This window comes from Rhamphochromis sp. 'chilingali' (genome assembly GCF_963969265.1).
Source record: "Rhamphochromis sp. 'chilingali' genome assembly, chromosome: 2".
Lineage (NCBI taxonomy): Eukaryota > Metazoa > Chordata > Actinopteri > Cichliformes > Cichlidae > Rhamphochromis > Rhamphochromis sp. 'chilingali'.
Window position 1 is genome coordinate 11,352,004 of NC_137930.1, and position 20,755 is coordinate 11,372,758.

At 38.4% G+C, this 20,755-nt stretch overlaps 1 protein-coding gene across 5 annotated transcripts in view; it reads right to left on the bottom strand.

Annotated features, from left to right (window-relative positions):
• ythdc2 (YTH domain containing 2) overlaps window positions 1-20,755 on the bottom strand; it is a 42,902-nt gene that overhangs the window by 6,623 nt on the left and 15,524 nt on the right. For 4 of the 5 annotated variants that reach the window (XM_080875017.1, XM_080875015.1, XM_080875013.1 and 1 more), the window contains exons 14-28: window positions 18,929-19,104; window positions 17,910-18,006; window positions 17,431-17,518; window positions 15,640-15,720; window positions 15,465-15,547; window positions 15,227-15,332; window positions 13,683-13,802; window positions 13,330-13,602; window positions 11,796-11,922; window positions 10,133-10,320; window positions 8,821-9,010; window positions 7,796-7,887; window positions 6,504-6,623; window positions 6,255-6,409; window positions 3,417-3,585 (exon numbers count right to left, since the gene is read on the bottom strand). In XM_080875017.1, coding sequence (XP_080731143.1) covers window positions 3,417-3,585; window positions 6,255-6,409; window positions 6,504-6,623; window positions 7,796-7,887; window positions 8,821-9,010; window positions 10,133-10,320; window positions 11,796-11,922; window positions 13,330-13,602; window positions 13,683-13,802; window positions 15,227-15,332; window positions 15,465-15,547; window positions 15,640-15,720; window positions 17,431-17,518; window positions 17,910-18,006; window positions 18,929-19,104 — 2,065 coding nt within the window. The remainder of the gene's footprint in view (window positions 1-3,416; window positions 3,586-6,254; window positions 6,410-6,503; window positions 6,624-7,795; window positions 7,888-8,820; window positions 9,011-10,132; window positions 10,321-11,795; window positions 11,923-13,329; window positions 13,603-13,682; window positions 13,803-15,226; window positions 15,333-15,464; window positions 15,548-15,639; window positions 15,721-17,430; window positions 17,519-17,909; window positions 18,007-18,928; window positions 19,105-20,755) is intronic. The other variant, XM_080875016.1, reaches the window with a different exon arrangement.

Sequence of the window (20,755 nt, forward strand, 5' to 3'; positions counted from 1 at the left end):
TCGGGATAACTTTGTATCTCCGACAAAGTTATCCCCGAGAGAAGTAAAGCAAGTGTGTAAGTCCATCTCTGAATGTAAAGAATTCCTGCGTTAAGCTTAACAAGCGACATATGGAGCGACTGCCTCTCCTGCTGCTACTTCAATCATGAAACTGCTTAACGATCAGCTGATCGGCTTTTCTGTCGCGAGTCCGTCTCTCTAGTTTGTTTTTGGCCCACTTTGCACCAGAAAGAGTAAAACAGCGGCTGAACAACAGCAGCACGTTTAAGCTTGATCAGCTATTGTTAGAATGTATTTAATATTACTTTCTACTCCAGGATCTTTTTCTACGTAGCTGACGCTGGTAACTGTGCAGGGGCGGATCTAGCAAAGTTTAGCCAGGGGGGCCGATAGGGCATTAACAGGGAAAAGGGGGCACAAAGACATACTTTTCTTTCTTATTCTCATTTAAAATGTCTAGCTTTTAATAAATAATTATCTGACACCCAAAGTTTTAATTTGATGTAAAATGAATAGAAGTCAATTACTGTATATAGTAACTATTAAGTCTAATATATATACCCTAGTAAGCTATAGTACTTTTTCCCTTTGGGAAGGTACCATCTGTGCAGTCTGCAATTTTGTTGAAGAAAGATGTTGAATCTATTTAATATTTCTTGAAAAATAATTGATTTCTGTGCATTTTTTTTCACACTGCATCAAATTAAGGTTGATTACGTCGATTAAGCATCATGAGGTGGAGCGTGAGGGGTGGTTCCCTATTTTTTATTTTTTTATTTTTGTTGTTGCTGGGAGTTGGAACCCTATTAGTTAGGTTGCTTAATATTTATGCTAAGTACTCTTTAAAATACCAGAATAGGGAGGATGGTGTAGGTCTAAGTTTATTAGATTGATCAGTATTGCTGAACTATGAAATATTTTTTTTTGCATACAGGTATAACAGAATAGCTTTAGTGTAGTTGTTGTTTTAAACTTGAGTATGAACTTATACAAAATGCAGCAAGATATTTAAAAAACAGTTTTGTTGATTAAAAAACACTATATCGGATTCATATCGGTATCGGCAGATATCCAAATTTATGGTATCGGTATCGGACATAAAAAAGTGGTATCGTGCCATCTCTAATCCAGACCACCGACAGGTCCCACATGCCACAGCCGCTCTATCACGTGATGCATACTGCTCTGACGTGCTAACGTTCTGAGGTGAGTTACGGCGTGTTGCAAGTTTTGTGAGGTGCTTTCGTGATATTTAATGGATCGGATTACATTTTTTATTTTTCTCCGATATCCGATCCAGTAATTTAGGTCAGTATCGGACCGATACCGATACGTAATATCGGATCGGTCCATCTCTAATATTTAAATCTTGGAAAACTGAAGAATAGAATAGAACATGACTGACAAGAGAAATGACTGCAAAGAAATAACAAAACAAAAAAACCCAAAACTCGTCAGTTTGTGAATTCAAGATAAAAAAAAAAGTACACTAATGGAGATCTTAAATACATTTTATGAACAGAGAATTACAAAAGTAGACTTTTAAAGTCTAGGACAGGGGTGTCAAATGTACGTCCCACATCCGGCCTGCGATACAATTATATCAAGCCCACAAGATAATTTCATATTCAGTCATTAATGGCCCGTCAGTACGTCGGAGCCGAAAAAGACAGCAAGTGTAGTGGTACAGGCCAGGTATACAGAAAGTTGGGTAGCCGGATTTTAATTAAGCATGTTGGAAAAAAAGTGAAGGAAGGAGCAAAAATGTGAATAAGCAGCATCTGGAAAGCTGAGTGTAGAATTGTGGAGGATGAAAAGATTCAAACTTGTACCTTAAAACTTGTGTGTTTTGTCTAGTAGTAGCAGATGCATATAAGGCATATAAGGCACAGAAATGTGTGCATGTAGCACAGAGCCATGGCTCGGTGTCGTGAGTGTCTAAATGAGTCTCACAGGCTTAAACGTGGTTCAAGCTATTTATACCTCTTAACTTGTTTGATCTGCTGCTCACCACAAACAAGCACAAGCAGAAATGTTGGACTTTTAGCTGTATTTTCATAAGTTTACCAGGTTTTCCTACAGATAAAAACCTCCCTTGTGGCCATTCATACTACACAAAGTAATAAAGCAATAAACAATTAAACTGTTGAACCCCAACACCTCCGGTACAGGGGCAGAACATCTGGTTTAGCAAGATGTACCGCCAGATGCTCAAAGAGTCATTTCAACAACCACCAAACAGCTAAAACAGCAAACAATTAACAAGAAGGTACATAGAGTCCACAAATAGATATGGACATACTGTCAGGAGCTGAAAGCAGAAATCTCGCAGATTCTGCAGGTTTCGTCACTCTGACAGCACTGTACACAAAACTTCTTTTTGCTGCTGGTTCAATAAAGTTTGGTCAGCCACTTTTTCTTTAGCCCAAAAATTACTTCTAACAAAAAAGCCAAATTTTTGCTACTTAATACCGAAGAAATTTCAGCTTTCACAAATTATGCCAAATTGCTAAATGCTTAGCTATGTCTCTAATAAATACTCTGTGACTTTGTGAAAAACAGAAGAGTAGCTGTTTTTCACTTTGTCTTGGTCCGCGGCTCGGTGTCTGAGGAGCGATTGGGATGCCCAGGTGGCCACGCCAGTCCATCAGTCACCATTCAGTGGTAACTACGGTTGATGTGGAATTTCTGGTTTCTATGAACTGTGTTAATCCTGTCACTGTTTGCTCAGGTTATTGTCCGCCGCGTTCAAGCCTTCACCTGCCTGTCCTCCTGGAGTTCAGAAAAACCGCCTATCATCCTCTCCGTCTTCCTGGAATCCTCTCCCGCGGACACTCACCCCTCCCTCCGGTTCCCACGGTCCGACCCCGATTGTAAGATAAATAGTTCTACCCCTGTTGTATGCCGTTATCTCCCTGCTCTCCAGTAACTCTCTCCCCTTACTGTTGCAGCCTCCCACGGTCCTGATTGCAGCATCCCCAAATCATTTATCTCCCGGTCTCTTCTGTTCTAACATTAAAACAGCGTGTTCCCTTTGGTTATTCCGGGTCACCTTTAGTTAAGAAATAAAGTTAATTTGCGTGCATTCCCGCGTATTGTGTTTGCTTCTGGGTCCAGCTTGCGTGTTAGAACTACGGTTCTTGACACACTTATTACAAAACTTTTTCTGTAATTTTACACATTTATTTCTTACAATTTAAGTCCAAAGAGTTGTGCTGACCTATTTCTTTCACTTCATCATGAACAGTTAAATAGTAGTAGGGAAGTTTCACTGGTCTAGCCAGCTTAAGATCAATGTAAAATGAGTTTGACACCCCTGGTCTAGGATATGCATTGGGTATCCATCAGTAGAGTTTGAAAGGTGTTAGGAAAACATGATGTGTAGAAATAAACACTGCTTGGCAGACTGTTCATACCTTTCTTGAGAAGAAATGATCAACGGTATCTGACTGACAGTCCAACGTCGCAGAGCAGGAAGAAATACTGGAAGACGGATGATCAGAGAACTGATATCTGGACAGGGAGGGCTCATCTTGGCCGTGGGGTTGAATTTGATGTAGGTCTGAAGCTGTTGTTAGACAAAACCTAAAAGAAAATGATTAAATGGTGGAACAGTATGACCAACTATGTTACTCACTGTGACTAACATATAAAAGGTGTATCGAAAAGAATAATGTGGCTACACTGCAGGCGAAAGCGCATCAAATCTGACTTTTTTGACCCTATGCGACCCATATCCGATCATGGTATGACAGTGTGAACAGCACAAATCCAATATTTTCAAATCCGACCTGGGTCACTTTCGTATGTGGTACTAAATCCAACACATATCTAATGTTTTACAAAATGACTGCTGTTTGAATGGTCATGTCGCATTAAATCTGTCTTTTACGTCACTGACACAAGACGGACGGCAATTATCAGCGCTGGAGAAGCGCTCGAAGACATCGTGAAAGCTTCCTGGCCATCCCGTGTAGATGTTAGTGAAACTGTTGGGAAGACAACGTTGGAGAAACGTGAACATTTTATTCGTACTGTATAATCTGCAGATTCTGACAGAAATTTCCAACTATCCTTTGAAGCACTGCTCCTCTCTAAAACAGCAATAAGGATCATTATTAGGCCATATGTAAATAACAAAATAACTTTATAACTTAAAGCAAAATTGGGAAACGTAAAGTCCGAAACAAGTCTTTATATTAAGGGCCATCAGTCAAACAATACTGTTTGGACTGGGTCTAAACAGAGCGCGTTTTGTGTGACATCTTCTTTTGCGCATGCGGGCCGCTTTGAGGGTTCACACTAGAGCGCGTTTGCTGTCACATTTTATGTTGGGTCTGCACTTCCACAGGCCAGGCTAGTTTAGAAACTTCTCGTTACATACAACAGAGGTAGAGCTATCATGTTAACGACAAAAACAAGACAAACATCTTTTACTTGCTAGCAAGGGAAGGCTTGGTTGGAACCAGGCTCTTGGAGCTCAACGCTCCTCACCTGTCTCCAACCCAACTTGTTCATCAAGCCGGCCTCCTCGCAGCTATTTATTTCCATGACAGTTACAGTTTACACAAGCACCTCCCCTCGTAAAACTCCCCTATGGTTCTAAAAGACAAGGCACTATGTGTGTGTGTGTGTGTGTGTGTGTGTGTGTGTGGGGGGGGGGGGGGGGGGGGGGGGGGGGGGGGGGCCTTTAGGTGACCTCCTGCTCACCTAAAGGGTCATAAAAGCAGGAAGCTTACCACACAAGAAACAGATCTTTCAGATAGGATGTGCCTAATAAAGCCTCCCCCAGCACCTGAGTAGCTGGGGAGGTGGTCAGAGACAAAGGAATGTCTTTGATCCTACAGTTTGAACTAAGACTTACAAATTTAAGAAACACAATGACAACATTTAAAAATTTGACTCCAACATTTGTAGTGTGAACAAGCAGACAAAAAAAAAAAAAAAAAAAAAAAATCGGATTTGATCAAAAAATTGGAATTGAGCATTAAGACCTGCAGTGAACGTAGCCTATGATTTCAAATTTTTTTACAGTCTGCATCATTTCACTGGTAACAATTGAAACATGTACAATTAGAAAGAGGGGATTGGTGAGTTTCACATGGTTGCTGGGGAGTATTTTAACAACGCAGTGGTTGCATGGATCGCAGACATGCTCGCAAAAGTATGGAAGGAGTATAAACTATTGTACAGACATATCCCATATGGAAAAGAAATAGTAAAAACTTATATGTGATTACTCATGAAAGTGGCCACTTTCGCATTACTTTCATATATTGTTTTAGTAAGTATCCAAAACATACAAGTTTCATTATATAATTTTTCAAGGGATCTTATATCTGTTTTCACTCTTATATGCTTTTCATACAAATTTCACACAAGACAGATACAAACTTTATAAGAGATATATATATATATATATATATATATATATATATATATATATATATATATATATATATATATATATATATATATATATATATATATATATATATATATATATATATATATATATATATATATATATATATATATATATATATATATATATATATATCTTTTCCATATGGGTATGTCATGCACCCAGAAGGGGACTCACTGAGTACTTGGGAACACTATAAGCTTTGTATATAAAAAGCGGCTGCTGAGACACTATGCACCTCAGCATCCGCTGATCCACTCTGTAATCTAATGGTTGAATGTGGAACATTTAGGTGCTTGATTTTATACACCTGTGGCCATGGAAGTAACCGGAACATCTGAAATCAATGATATGAGCGAGTGAATACTTTTGGCTACATAGTATACATGTTAATATTAACTAAAATCTCAAATCCACAACCACACAGCTGTAACAGCAATTTTATATTATTCATCCACTGTCTATACTCACAGTAGAATTACAGTGATTTGATTCTTGTTTTGTTTTTATTATTATTTGATTCAGCTTTTCCTTTGCTCCTGCTAAATCGCTTTAATAAAATATCCTGCTTTCAAAAAGTCTAAATTGTGGAAATCTTTACCATTTGATTTATTCCTTTTTAACTAGAAAGTAAAAAACATTTCCCCTTGAATTCTTGAATAAAATATTTAGTTTCTTAATATATCAGCTGTTATTGAGATGGCAAAATAATAACATATCTACTGTCGATATCTACTCTTTTGTCCTTTTGATTGATTTCGGATTGACAGGACATAATAACAACAATAGCATTAATTACACTGCGGTGTAAAAGCTATTGAACTCTAACCTTTCATTGGTGGTGGAGGTGGTGGGAAGTCGGGGAGTATTTTTGGGGTTTTTCACAGAGGTCCTTGTTCCTTCTTCTAATGGCATGGGCCTAGGCCGCTGACCAATGCCAGTGGGCTGCTGCAGGCCTGCTGCCTGCTCCTCTGCTCCAAGCACCTGAGGAAAGTTAGTTAAAAATGGCAGTCACTGAGAAAATATAGTGTATCCAAATAAGTGAAACGTAAATGGAAAGCAGAAGAATAAGACATACAGAAACCAGAGTCTGAATGACAGCCTCATCCTGTTGTGACCAGGGCTTTGAAGGACAACGGATCCTCTTGATAAATAGGCTTTGCCACTTCTGCCTCAGTTCAGACAGCAATCCTGCAGCCTGACCACAAGATACAACTTTATTCAGAAATGTATGTAATAGTTTATACCAAAATATTAATGTGACAAAATTCAAACAACACCAGAGAATATAGAAAACATAATTACAAAGTAAATAAAATGTATAAAGCTCTTTTATAGACAAGCAGTCAGTGCTTGGGAACAAAACAGGATAAAATAAGAATATAAAGTGCCACAACAGAAATACAAAATTAATTTAAGACAGAATAAAGTTAGCTGGTAATTTAAAAACAGTTTCATCAATAAAAAATCTGGTTAAACAAAACAGTTTTAGCTGCTTGTTAAAATAACCCACAGAGTCATTTATAAGTAGGTAGAGTGGAAGGCTGTTCTAAAGCCTTTGTGCCACCAACTGAAATGCTCCGTCTGCTAAACTACATTCTGAGCCTTTGATCAAAGACTGCAAGCAGCAGTATGTTTAGTAAGAAGCTGGGATAAATAGTCTGGCAACTGTCTTTGTATGCATGTAAACAAATACAGCCACGAAGACCACATGTCACAGCTTAGAACTGTTCATTAAATGAAAGAAACAGGAATGAGATTTTACATGTAAAGGCCCAGAGAGGAATAAAACACTACACCGCCATTTCAAACACTGGACTTGGCAGCTGAACAAAAAGAAGCAGAGTTGGCAATTTTACGCCAGATAGGTTTCCTAATGCAATATCCAAAGGGATTTGTGTCTCGGAGGGAATAATTTATTAGTTTGCCAACTTAATGTGTAAACCACGGCCTTGCCTCAGAGAACTGTTAATCATAGATGGCAACCATAGACCAATGCTAGTTGGAGTCTCAAATAGGATGGAAGGAGGTAATATCTCTAATAAGGCATGATGAGGGTCTTCTCTAGACTATTACTTTAATTTAGTCATTAAGTGTAATTGGCCAAAAAGAACTAAATGACTCAGGACACTGAGAACCATCTTCACAAAGGGTTTAACTTGAGTAGATTTTGGAATTCAATTATTTACAAAGTGACTGAGAAATGCAAAGCAATTAAAATCCTCCTCCTTATTATGATTTATGAGATTAAACAAGAGGATTTTTAATCACTGGCAGACAACAGCCCAGATGTTTTCATATAGGGAAAATAACAAAGGACTCCAAAAGGTAAAAAGTTGGCATTGGAAGCAATGTTCCCTTTGTTCCCACCTCTCTGTCCATTTCAAAGCCGAGCCAGTCATCTATCCTTATCTCGGATAGATCCTCTGTCTCACTGTCACTGATGTCATCCAGTGGATTTTCTAAAAGAAAGAAAATTAAGACATTGACTCTGTGATTCTGCACAGTGTGGGCTTATAAAATGTGGCATTTAAAAGATTTAATGTGTCTACATTTTAGGTTTTTTTGTTTTTTTAAATTAACAATGGTCAAGAAGACCATGTCTCTAGGAAATTCAACTCAGGAGTCAGGTCGTGAAAGAATAACCCAAGAACCTGAACCATGACCTATCTCAAAGTGAAACTAAAGCGCTTGAAATGAATGATTGAGAGTATCGTTCCTTGTAATAGTCTCTGAAGATGTATGCAATTTTTTTTGGTTCGTTATTGGGCTGGTTTGTTTTCGAATCATCCATTTCATTAAAAGTTATGTGTGCTTATTGGCTTCTTAAGTCTTCTTGTCCGTAATTTTATGGCCTGACTCAAGATAATTTTTCTTTAAATACTTTGCTTTTGACTCTGCTCATATAAGAATAACTCATAATTTCCTTTCTTATTGTGTTTATTTGTTGTTGTGTTCATTGGTCAGCTTTTCTGTTGTGTTTCTGTTCTAAGTATCCAGAAGTGATTAGTTTAGCCAATAATTAAGATATATTGTTGTCAGTAAACAGTGAGGTCTAACAAGCAGGCATTGCCATATTTTTCCCATGTTGCATGTCAGCACAATAATCACATGCACGTTGTGGACAATCTTAATCTTTGAATTCAGGTGCTTTTAGTCTCTTTGTCAAAGGTATAAAATAAAGTACCTAGATATACTACAATGCACTGTAAGTAATATTGCAAAGTGGGAAGTATTCAGAAATTCAGCCACAGAGTGGGAGACCACATAAAGTTAAAGAGTGGTGCAACTAAGTGCTGAGGCCAGAGTATTTTTGTTCATATTATGCATGTATTGTACACAAAACTTATATTAACATTACCAAGCTGAGCTATGTAGTATTATGACTTGCTTACCATTAGTTTTCTGTACAGCAGGTTCATGGAGGGCAGAGCTGTGTAATCTGGAACAACCTCCAAATATGGCAACAGTGATAGAAGTCACAAGGGTGCAACAGCGGACAGTGACCATCCTGTGGCCTCGGCTCATCTCGTCATAGATCATCCAATCTGTGGGAAGGGCCTGGGCCATTCTGGTTTGGTTCTTCTAAACAGGAGAAACACACATTCACACGACTAAAACCCTTTCCTTGCACTGATTTAAAACATTTTTAAATGTTATGTAAGAGGGAAAACAGTACGGAAATAATGAGCCAAGTGTGGTAAAAGAAGAATTAGATGATACCCAAGCACCTGCAATGACACATGGATCCAATGAGCTGAGAATAAATAACATGTTCTAGGTACCCCAGGTGGAAGGGAACAACTGCACGCACTCAAAGCTGAGACTAAGTAACATTAAAAAAACGAGTGCTAGAAAACTGAGAAGTAACAGGGCTTGATCGAACATCTATAGCAAATGTGCAAAATACAATCCAAAGTGATCAGAGAGGTAAAAGGAGCATTAAGAGCAATAATTGTACAAATGGCAGAGCAGCTCCAGCATATTCTAGGTGAAACCTCAAGAGGTTTCTGTCCAAAAGAGTGCAATCCCTTTTTAGATTAACTACTGGGCTTTCATCAGATTTGAAATTATCTTGTAGGAGAAGAATTAGAAAAGTGGAGAGAAAGTAAGAAACAGCTCATATTCCGAATATCACATCTGTCAAACATAGTGGAGGGAATGTTTTAGCATGGGCATGTAGGACATCCAATAACATCAGGTCACCAGTGCTTATAGATGATCTGACTGAGTGCACACACTGAGTGTAATTAAGTGATGTACTGCATTACTTTTAAGAAAAGTGTTCTGTGTAATACGTCTTCTAATTACTTTGTTGAGTAATGACCCCAACACTGATCACAAAATAGAGGAGACATATACGTCTAACATGCAACAACATGCATGGATGTAATGTCTTTAATATGCTGCTTAGAGATTGTTGCGACTCTCAAAGTTGAGGCAATAAGAAGCGATAAGAGAATCAAAAGGAAATCGAGAACATGGGAATAAGTACTTCACAATTAATAGAATACTTTTGTGAAACTGCTTGAATTAAGGCTGAAAGTTTACACCTTGAATAACATTTTGGCTTTGTTATATAAAATCCACTTTGGTGGTATACATAGGAAAAATGACAAAACTTAGGTCATTCTCCAAATACCCATAAAGCTAACTGCATGTATGCATAAGACTGTGTGTGCGTGTGTGTGTGTGTGCATCTCCTACCTCCTTAAACTGAAACTGGCTTAGGACAGATGTGGGATGAAAGTGAAGCTTCTTCAGGGAAGACTCTTTGTTGAAATTAACCATATTTGGGTACATGCCAGCTACCAGGGCTGCCTTCACCATGGCCCAGTTTTCCGAGTTTAGATTCACATCACGGATGTCACAGCCCCCACGGGCTCGCACAAAACCTGGGGGACAAACAGACTGCTTACCTTAACTAATCCCTAACCCTTCCTTGTTATTCAAATTTCATAGTAAGGTCTAAATCAGTTTTAACCTTGGCCAAAAACCACAGGAATGTTTAAAAACACTGGCGGCTGCCATTGCGACCCCTCAGCCTCCTAGTAAATACACCTATAGTATCAATTTACACCACCGTTTACTCAAGTTATTGCAGTTACACGATTTTCCAAAAACCTGACCTCTGACCTTGAGGTCAAGGTCACCAGGATTCAAACTCATCTGAGATTTGATTTGAAAATCCTAGGTCACTTAGATATTTCAAATTTTTCTTTAGTTATTGGTTTCACAAAATTTTCAGAAAACTTTACCTCTGATCTGGTCGAGGTCACTAACATTAGAATTTATCCAAGATTTTTAGGAAATACACCTACAGCATTGAAACTGGCACCAACTTGCATGTATGCATGCACTCATTAACCCCCTGTGCTACTTGACTGAGCAGATCAATTTTCCATAAGTTTAACTGACTTGATGCTATACTCTTGTTTAAAAAGCATTACTTAAATTTTTTGAGTTGGGTAGTAATAATCCCTGTAACAGTCATAAGATATATCTAATACTTTATGTAAATTACAGTGTTCACAGATATTCTGTCAAATTCAAGCATTTTCATCAACTTTGCGTTTACATGCTGGTACTTTACACTGATTAATCTGGCACTGACACACCAGAATTCCTATTGTAAGACTTTAGCCACTTCTAGTAGCATATCAAATAGAGGACAGTACAGAAAAACACACCGCAGTGAAGGAAGAAACTCATTGAGGAAAAAAAATGGGGGGCACACAACGTGCAAGTAAATTAGAGGCCCTATTAAGTGAACTGATATACAACTTTAAATGATAATTTTTTTTACAATCCACACAATGCTGTCCAACCCAATTATGTTAAATATCTGATTTTCATGATAAACTGAGGAGGATTAAATAAAAGAAACATTGAGAATTTCCCTGCTCAATGCTCTCAGGGACAGGAAATACCTAGGGCTTTGCCCTAAACACTGAGAGCCAGTTTCTAGAGAGCAACCTGAAGGACTGACTCAAATCATTGGCACTACAATCAGTGGTGTGAGCTATCACCACACAGTGATCATGTTATTGTTCCAATAAAAAGTAACCATGTTAAATGCAAATGAGCTAAAACATGCTTCAACAGAATGTAACATAATAAAACCAATATAAGGTAAAAAGGAATTTAAAGAAATTTGACATCAGACTTGATAAAATTAAGCAAAGAAGAATAGGTTTAAATAAAATATATTGATAACATAACAAATGATTTCAAAACCCAAAAAGCAAAAGCAGAATTTAAAATGGCCATTTAAGACTTATCCAATAATGCCAGCAGCAGGGTTTGGGGTCAGCGAATCTAACCTTTAGTGAGTTATGTATGGAATATCACAGAAAAAAGTAGAACTGACCAATTGCACGGAGTTGTCCTAGCAGTTGTGTCCTCATGCCAAGTATCATGTCCATGGTAGCCTGGGACAAGAAGTTCTTCTCACAGAAGGCTCTCTCCCAACCTTCACTGCGAGCCTTTTGCCATGCCTGGCACCACAGAAGACAAAGATGTCAGAGAAATGTTTAACAATAACTTTTAATCACAAGGGACTGACCTCAAATTTGTAATCCAAAACATGTATAAAAATACATTTTTATAGATCATCCCAATTAATGAGTCAATATTTTTTAAATCACTGATCATGCATTTTTGGTAGATATCTGTTAAAAGTTGTCTTCTTAGTGTCGTTAAGAAATTATGAGATTTACTTTTGAAAGGGAGATAGGAATAAATCAACGCAAGCGTCGTAAAACCCATCATTACAACATTGTTAAAATCAAGCACTCAACCTAAAACATAGGGCTGGGTATCGTCACTGATTTCTAGAATCGATTCAATTCCGATTCACAAGGTCCCGAATCGATTCGATTTAATTCGATTCGATTCGATTTAAATCTGGGAAATTTTGACAGTCAGAGATATAATTCAGATCAGGACATTTACATATTTTTGTATCTATAAAAAGGAAGCTGACACTCTCAAGACTTTATCCAAGGTGTGAGCATCACAGCAGATGCCTTTGTGTCAAAGTAGCTGAAGATAAAACACAGAAAAACATGTAGGTGATTTTCCTGGCCTGGGATTTTATAAAAATATTCTGCAGTACATCAAAAACGAAAGAAAACCATTAATTAATCAACATTACCTCTGACGTTACAGCGGTTTTATTAGAGACATGGCTAAGCATTTTGCATTTTGAATAATTTTAAAAAGTTTCAATTTGTTCAGTATTGAACAGCAGAAATGAGGTTTTCTTTTCGGAAGAATGTAAAAGGGGAAAAAACAGCGGCCGACAGCGCTGTAAGCAACAGTAGACTTGTGTAACAAGCAAGCGAATAATGAAGAAAGCGAAACTGTTCGAGGGGGGGGGGGGAGAGAGAGAGAGAGAGAGAGAGAGAGCTGCGCATCGCAATGGAAGCAAAACAGTAAAAGAGTGAATTCATGACGATGTTTATGTGAAGCGTTTGGATCTTCTTTTGCTGCTGATTCGGTCAATATTGTTTGGAGAGAGATCAAACTAACAGCTTTAGAATCAGCGCATAAAGGACGTGAACACAAAGCGCGGACCCGGATCAGCGAGCTGTCGGCTTTCAGCCCCGACTGTGAGAAAGGCGACATCTAACTGATTCTGATCCGCGGGTCGCGCTGTGTGTTTAAGTCTATGTGCAGAATCCCTGTACCTGCTCTCATTTACTGTTTGGTGGTTCTTGAAATTTTGTGAGATGTCACCAGAGATTCTGGCATTTCGGACAAAATAAATTTATATTAAAAAATCGATTCAGGATTTTAATGAATCGATTTTACGTTATCCAAGCCAGAATCGATTTTAATCGATGAATCGATTATAAAAACCCACCCCTACTAAAACACTCTTCGTATGGGTTTCTGCCTACCTGGAAAGCTCTAAGTAAGGCCATGTGATCACTAAAGGTGTTGGAAGTGAAGCGTTTTCTGCAGCTTAGAGCAGCTCTCTTCTGTGAGCTTTGGGTGGGAAGAATGAAAGGGTCACGATATGCCAGGGTACAGGCAATGGTTAGAATGGGGTCCAGACACTTAAGAACAACAGCACACAGCACCATCTTCCCCAGATTGGGCTCCACAGGTAGATCAGCCAGGTGGTAGCCCAGATCAGTCAGGTCTTCAAACTGGTTCATAGCATCTATTTTCTAAAAGTGAATAGAAAGAGAAGAGTGGTGAGAGTCAATATGGACACAAAGGCTTATTGCCAGATTGTTTCAAATATTACCTTCAGCATTTGCACAGCGTTTCGGACAGCATGTGTGGGAGGTGGCTGGGGAGCCTTGGCCAAGAATTCAGCTACTGGACAGGAGGAGGGAGCCAGCAGTTTGGTCTGCAGACACAGTTCCTTACACACACAACATGATCTAGTGTTTAGAATTATTGGGATAAACAACCTACTGTACTGTAACACAGGTAACACACATCTATGTTACATGTGGAATTTTAAAAGGTGAAATAAAGCATCCTGCTCTTTAAGTAAGCCATAGTCAAATTTTATATCATGTAGCCATCATGATACAAGTTTTACAAATACTTTATTATTGCACAGTAGCGTTTTCTGCTCAGTGGCGCTTGATAAACTGCAGATTTAAAGTTTATGTGTAATGGCATCATTTTAATCACATATTGAATTTGTATGTCAAAAACACATCACATACAGATGCATTTTCATTTAGTAATGGTAGGTTAATTCAGGATAAATAGGTTAGTTTGCAGTGATGAGTTGACAGTAAAGCTCTGTGTTGAACTGGTGCACAATGGCAGTGGTGCTCATGGTTAATGTTAGGTTACACAAGTGTAGCAGAGATGAATTTGCATCTAAACTGATGATGCTTAGAGTCCTTCACTGAATTCCAACTTCAAACCAACTGTATCCTGTCTAGTTTAAAGATGGTATAAACAGTACAGTGTCAGTGTAGGGGATGGAAATCAGCCAGGATAGCTGTGAAACATCTGCTGATATCTTGTTGAATTCAGCTGTGTAAATCCACAAAGAGCAACAAGTCAGCTGATCACAGCACATAAACTAAGAAAACCAACTGGAGCTCACATTAGAAATTATTGAAAGTTATTGAAAGATTCTTTCCCTATGCTGAGCCACTACACAGATCTTAGAGTTTCACCACCTGTTGAATTCCACTGTAATCCCTGACTGTACTCATTTTACTGCTCAGGCGTGGAGAAAATATAGAATTATCTTTCACTGCTTGTGGCCTACATAAGAGATTCAAGCTGAGTACATTCCTTAGAATTTGAATTTAGATTCAAATAAAATTTGTATTCTTATGTACTAATATTATTTTATCATTATATTAATATAGCACAAGGTTCAGTTACCTCTGTACAAAAATGGACAATAGAATTGTCCCTCAAGGAGCTACTTTTTGCTTTTTTAGTTTGAGTACATTTCAAAACCTGTACTTTTTTTACTTTTACTTGAGTAAAGAAGTTTCTTCAGTACTTTAACTTTTAACAGAGTATTTTTTAACTCAAGTATCTGTACCTCTACTTCAGTACAGAAAGTCTGTACTTTTACCAGTTCTGTAGATAACCATCAGTTCAACATAAGTGTTATGACTCTGCATGTTTGCTATAAAACTAATAGTAATGTTTTTGCACTATAGCCAGAAGTTGTAAGCATAGCTATAGGCTTTGATAAAGGAATATATATTTTACATATCATTCTGCAGGTGCAGAACAGCAACCAACTCCTGCACAACTGCAGGAATAGATTTAGACTTGAAACATGAACATGTAGTATGTTTCTACCTGTAGAGGCATCCGGAGGAGCTGTGGAACTTGGAATTCCAGCATATTGTTGAACCTGAGTCGACTAAAGAGATGGAAGCAAACCCCTGGCCTGCAGCGCCCAGCTCTGTAGACATGTCATTTGTTTAACAGCAATGGAGTAGTATTTGGTTGTAAGAGTAAAACCCATAAGCCAACAATGTAAGTTTTAGCATAGTTTTTTTTGATACTTATAATAAAAATATGAACACTACAATACCTTCCTTTCCTTTGCAGAGCACTGGCTTTTGAGATCCACACAGTCTTTAGCATGGACACATTGCTGAGAGTATCAAAAGACTTCTGCAACAGGCAACGTTTCAGTTAAATACTAACACCTTTATGAAATCCATAGAGTCATAATTTAAATCCAACTTTCTGAAGTGTTAGTGTACCTCTTTGACCTTTCCAGAATCAATGACGAAAACAACATCATTGATGGTGATGCTCGTCTCAGCTATGTTAGTAGAAAGAATCTGAAATGAAAAACTGACCAGTTACAATCTAGTTTCATAAGCACATTTCCTTCAAATATCATTTTGCGTTATATTAAATGAATAAAATACTCCTGAGCGATGGCACAAATCACTAGATTACAGCTTCTTTTGTGAAATGATGTTGAAACTTCCAAACTTCATAAAAGAAAGCAGACAATGCTGAATTAAATTAATGTCGGACATACCATTTTCCTTTAGGATACATTCTTCTGGGTAGGAGAATGAGGTTGTTTTTTTTTTAATATATACACTTCACAGGTTGGTTGTTCCAAGTATCCTATTCTTCTTGTTCATTATTATAGGTCAAACATGTCTCGTGTTAGTTTTGGGGGTTTTGTACTACTGTGGAATAAAGTTCTAATCCAAACATTCAAATATGAACCAGATCTGAAGGCTGCACTGCACTGTATAAAGTTAGTATGAATACAGCCTATGCAATTAAACAGTCAACAAAATGGCTCAGTAATGGTAATAATCCCTAAATACCGTAATTGTCGGGCTATAAGCCGCTACTTTTTGCACAAGCTTTGAACCCTGCGGCTTTTAGTCAGGTGCGGCTTTTCTATGGATTCTCCATGATTTTTGTCATATCATAAGACGATTTGTTTTGTTTGTTCCGCTGTTGTACGCCACTACGTTGCCTGGCGGAAGGGCATGTGATCAGACACACAGTATCGGGGTTCAGGAGTGGTATGTTGGTCACATGTCCGTTCGCCAGGCAACGTAGTGCCGTACGAAGTAGCGCGAAAAACAAACTTCAAAGTACTACTACGCGTTCAGCGGGAGGCGTGGATGATGAGCGGCGATAAACTTGCGAAAAGCAAGTTATGCTCAACTCCAGCAGTGGATTCTGACAGCGTGGAAAAGTGTGAAAACATCCATGATCACCAACGGATTTCGAAGTGCTGGACTGCTGCATGATGGAGAGGAGGACACCGCCACGGCCCTTCAGAGGGTGTTTGACTCTGACACTGACAACGAGGATTTGTTTGGTTTTGAAAGTGACAACGAATGAAAGAAGCTGAGAGTGGATGACGAAGCCACCCTGAACCTGTTCGTTCCGACACTGGAGAAGAGGACTTTGGTGGTTTTAGTGCGCAGGAAGATGGTGGTGAATGACTGACTTTTCTTCTTGTTGAAGCCGTGTCACTGCACCTGAGCCTAAAAGGTAGTCCGAATCTATTTTTCTGGTGTGCTGTAGGTTATTGTTATGTACTACATTTGTTACTCATTTATGAAGCACAGTACATGTTTCGTACTTGTAATTACCAGTACTTGTACATATACCTAAAAAGTTATGCAAATATGTACCCGTAACTTGTTTTTCAAAATATTAATAAAATATTAATGTCTCCAAACAGCCATCTCTTTCCTGACAATTCCCTTTGTGCATATTCTCTTACATATGATAAGTCAACATTGAAACACCTGCGGCTTTTAGTCAGGTGTGGCTAATGTATGTACAAAACAGGATTTTCCCCTGATTTTAGCTTGTGCGGCTAATATTCAGGTGCACTTTGTAGTCCGGGAAATACGGTAGTTCAGTTCTGCTAAACTATTTGAATTAACTCCAAATTAAGTCTGGACCAAATTTTTGGTCCAGACTTAATTTGGAGTTAATTCGCATACACATGCACGCATACACACACAATACACCATTATACATCATCTGAAACACCAGTGACTCACTATCTTCCTGACACCAGGAGGAGAGGTCTTTAAGGCTTTTTTCTGATCCTGAGTCTGCATGTCTGAATGTAGAGTAAACACATGGTACCTAAGAAACAACACACCTCTATCAGAAAGCATGCACTTTTCTGCAAGCTTTTGTCTTCTCAGCACAACTTAATAATGAAACAAGCTAAGCAATGAAAATTAAGGACATATTTGCATTACATTACATTACATTACATAATTTCCTATCAGCAACTAAATTGACCATGTGGTTACATTCCCAAATGCTTACAGACTTTTAGAAAAAGGTGCTCCAACGTGACCTGATACATGCCCCAACTTTTCTGAAATGTTTTACTGGTATATCAAATATGTTATTATATAAAACAAAGACAAAAAAACTCATTTCAACTTTGGGCTTAACATAATATCAGAATCATTGGATTGTGTTTTTCTTGACATTTTGAACTGTATCCCAACAGAAACCATTTTACCTTTCACTTTGGCCAGAGAATCTCTTATCATCATGGAGAATGCGGTCCCTGAGTTCCACTATTTCATCATATCCAGGAAGAAAAATTAGGATGGCACCTAAAGACCAAAAAAAGGCTCACTTTCTAGCACAGCTGGTGATATCTGTTAGATATACTAAACTAAGTAAGGGCATTGTGAATTAGAAAAGATTAAGACACTGCTATAAATCACAGGTTCACACCAATCTGCATTTTATGTTGATATTCATGTGCTACCAGATTTCCCATTGCTTTCTATGCTGTTTCATGTTACAGCAGAGCCTGTTGTAACCAGACTTAAGAGTATTGCACTGGCTAGCACCCAAAAACTTTGGCAGCCACCCTTTCATTAAGACCCTTTTTGATGAGGTGTCAGTGAACAGTACATGAATTCAAGAGCTCCTTGAATTCAGCTCCTGTGTCAGGTCTTTGCTAAATGTTTTCCTATTTCTTAAGGACATCTCTTTCAGATTTTCAGATACTATTCATCTGCTGCCGACAGTTTTGCTAGGCCTGCCACTTGTCTAGTTTCCTTAAGAACAGCCTGCACGCTAAGCAGAGATGTGCCATATTTTTGGCTAATAGCGCTTTGGAAATAACTTTGTTGATTCAAAAAAATGCTATTTTTGTGTCTTACATTTGACATTTTCCTCATATCAAGAAATGGAAACAAATCATGGCTGACAGTAACATAGCACCTAAGGATAGAATTTAAAATTGGTTCTTTGCCAAATTCTTGCAGTATGTGTTATGTGCCTTTTTATGATTAAATGGTTCACAGTTCAGTATTAAATGGCTTGACAAACAAAAAGCCTTCCTTTGAAAATCATCAGGTGCCATGAGTGAACTTAAAATCAATGTAAAAGCAGACAATGTCCACAGAAAAAAAGACCTTCAGAAAGTCTGGAGAATTATTGCTCAAAACCCCTTTAAAAGGACAAAATAGAGTCTGTCTCCCAAAGTAAATATATAAGGGGTGGCTTTATCGTCCTGATACTTACCATCACTGGTATTGGAGCAGATGTTGTGCAGCAGATTCATGATGAGCTCCAGGTCTACCCACTGATCATCAAAGCTATGATGGTACAGCCTGAGAAGTTCTTGGTCTTCTAAGCTCATCTCAGGGTCACACTGCACCAGAGCTGACTCATTGAGGTTGCTCACCTCTCCCAAAGGACTGCACAGTAACAAAAATATTCAGTTGCTTCACAAAGAATTCATAAACCTTAAAGTTTTTCACAAGACTCAAGTGTTGTAAACATAAATTACAATGAATAAAATTAACATCTGAACAACTAAAAAGCTTTTAATTTATGTATCTGGTATTTATTACATTTCAAAAAATTATAATCAGAAACTGACACTTCCCACACTTCATGATGCATGCTCAATCAGCCACGTAAGAAAATCCCAAAATGTTGATTCTGTTCATCTGGACATAGAGTTTTCAGTGGGAGAAACATTAAGTGACCCATCCAAGTGACTTACTCAGTCTCAGCTGACTGCAGGTTTCCCCTAACCTCATAAATAGTAAATTTGCATAATGACTGACACTAAATGGTAAATGGACTGATTCTTATATAATGCTTTTCTACTCTCCTGGAGTACTCAAAGCACTCTATACAACATACCACATTCACCCAATCACACCCAAGCACTGTTTCTATGCTTTGAAGTGCTAACTACAATTCACTACAATTCAGACACATTCCTGCTCTGATGGATTGGAGAGGAACTTGGGGTTAATATCTTGCCCAAGGATACTTCACATGCAGACTAGGGGGAGCCAGGGACTGAACCACAAACCTTACGATCAGTAGATGACCTGCTCTACCTCCTGAGCTACAGCCCCCCCCCCCCCCCCCCACTGGCACCACTAACGAAAAATGGGCTGTGAGGTCAGTTTCTTTCATTAATACGCAAATTGTCATGACCATTTGCACATTACTGATCAAGAATCACGCTACGTCCAGATGAACAGAATCAACTTTTTGGAATTCCCACACTTCAATGGGGGAGTTTGAGTTTGTGTTGCCAGAGTGGGGACCACATCTGAGGAGGTAGAGATTTACCTGGAGTAGTGTCTATCTGTGTGTCTATTATTTTACTATTTCCATATCATTATATATTCAGTACCAGTGTGTGTTTTGAGTTATGAGTGCACTTATTGCAAAATGCAGTGCTCTGATTGGTCAAATCTGTTTATTCCGATCCAAAAACTAGAAATAAATAAACAGGACAATGACCCCAAACACACATCAAAAGTGGTAAAGGAATGGCTAAATCAGGCTAGAATAAGGGTTTTAGAATGGCCTTCCCAAAGTCCTGACTTAAACCCCATTGAAAACATGTGGACAATGCTGAAGAACCAAGTCCATGTCAGAAAGCCATCAAATTGAACTGAACTGCACCAATTCTGTCAAAAGGAGTGGTCAAAGTTTCAATCAGAAGCTTGCCAGAAGCTTGTGGATGGCTACCAAAAGCGGCTAATTGAAGTGAAAATGGCTAAGGGACATGTAACCAAATATTAGCACTGCTGTATGTATATTTTTGACCCAGCAGATGTGATCACTTTTTTTTTTCTGTTAACCCATAATATAGTCATAAAAGAACCAAATTTCATGCATTTCTTTTGTGACAAAGAAGTATCTGTTCCATGTACTCTATCAGAGGAAAATCAGAGTTGTAGAAATAAGGCTGTGTGATGAGCCCTTTCCTCTACTCCCTCTTCACCCACGACTGCAGACCTGCTGATTGTTCCAACACCATCATTAAGTTTGCAGATGACACCACAGTGATTGGCCTCATCAGTGACAACGATGAGGCCG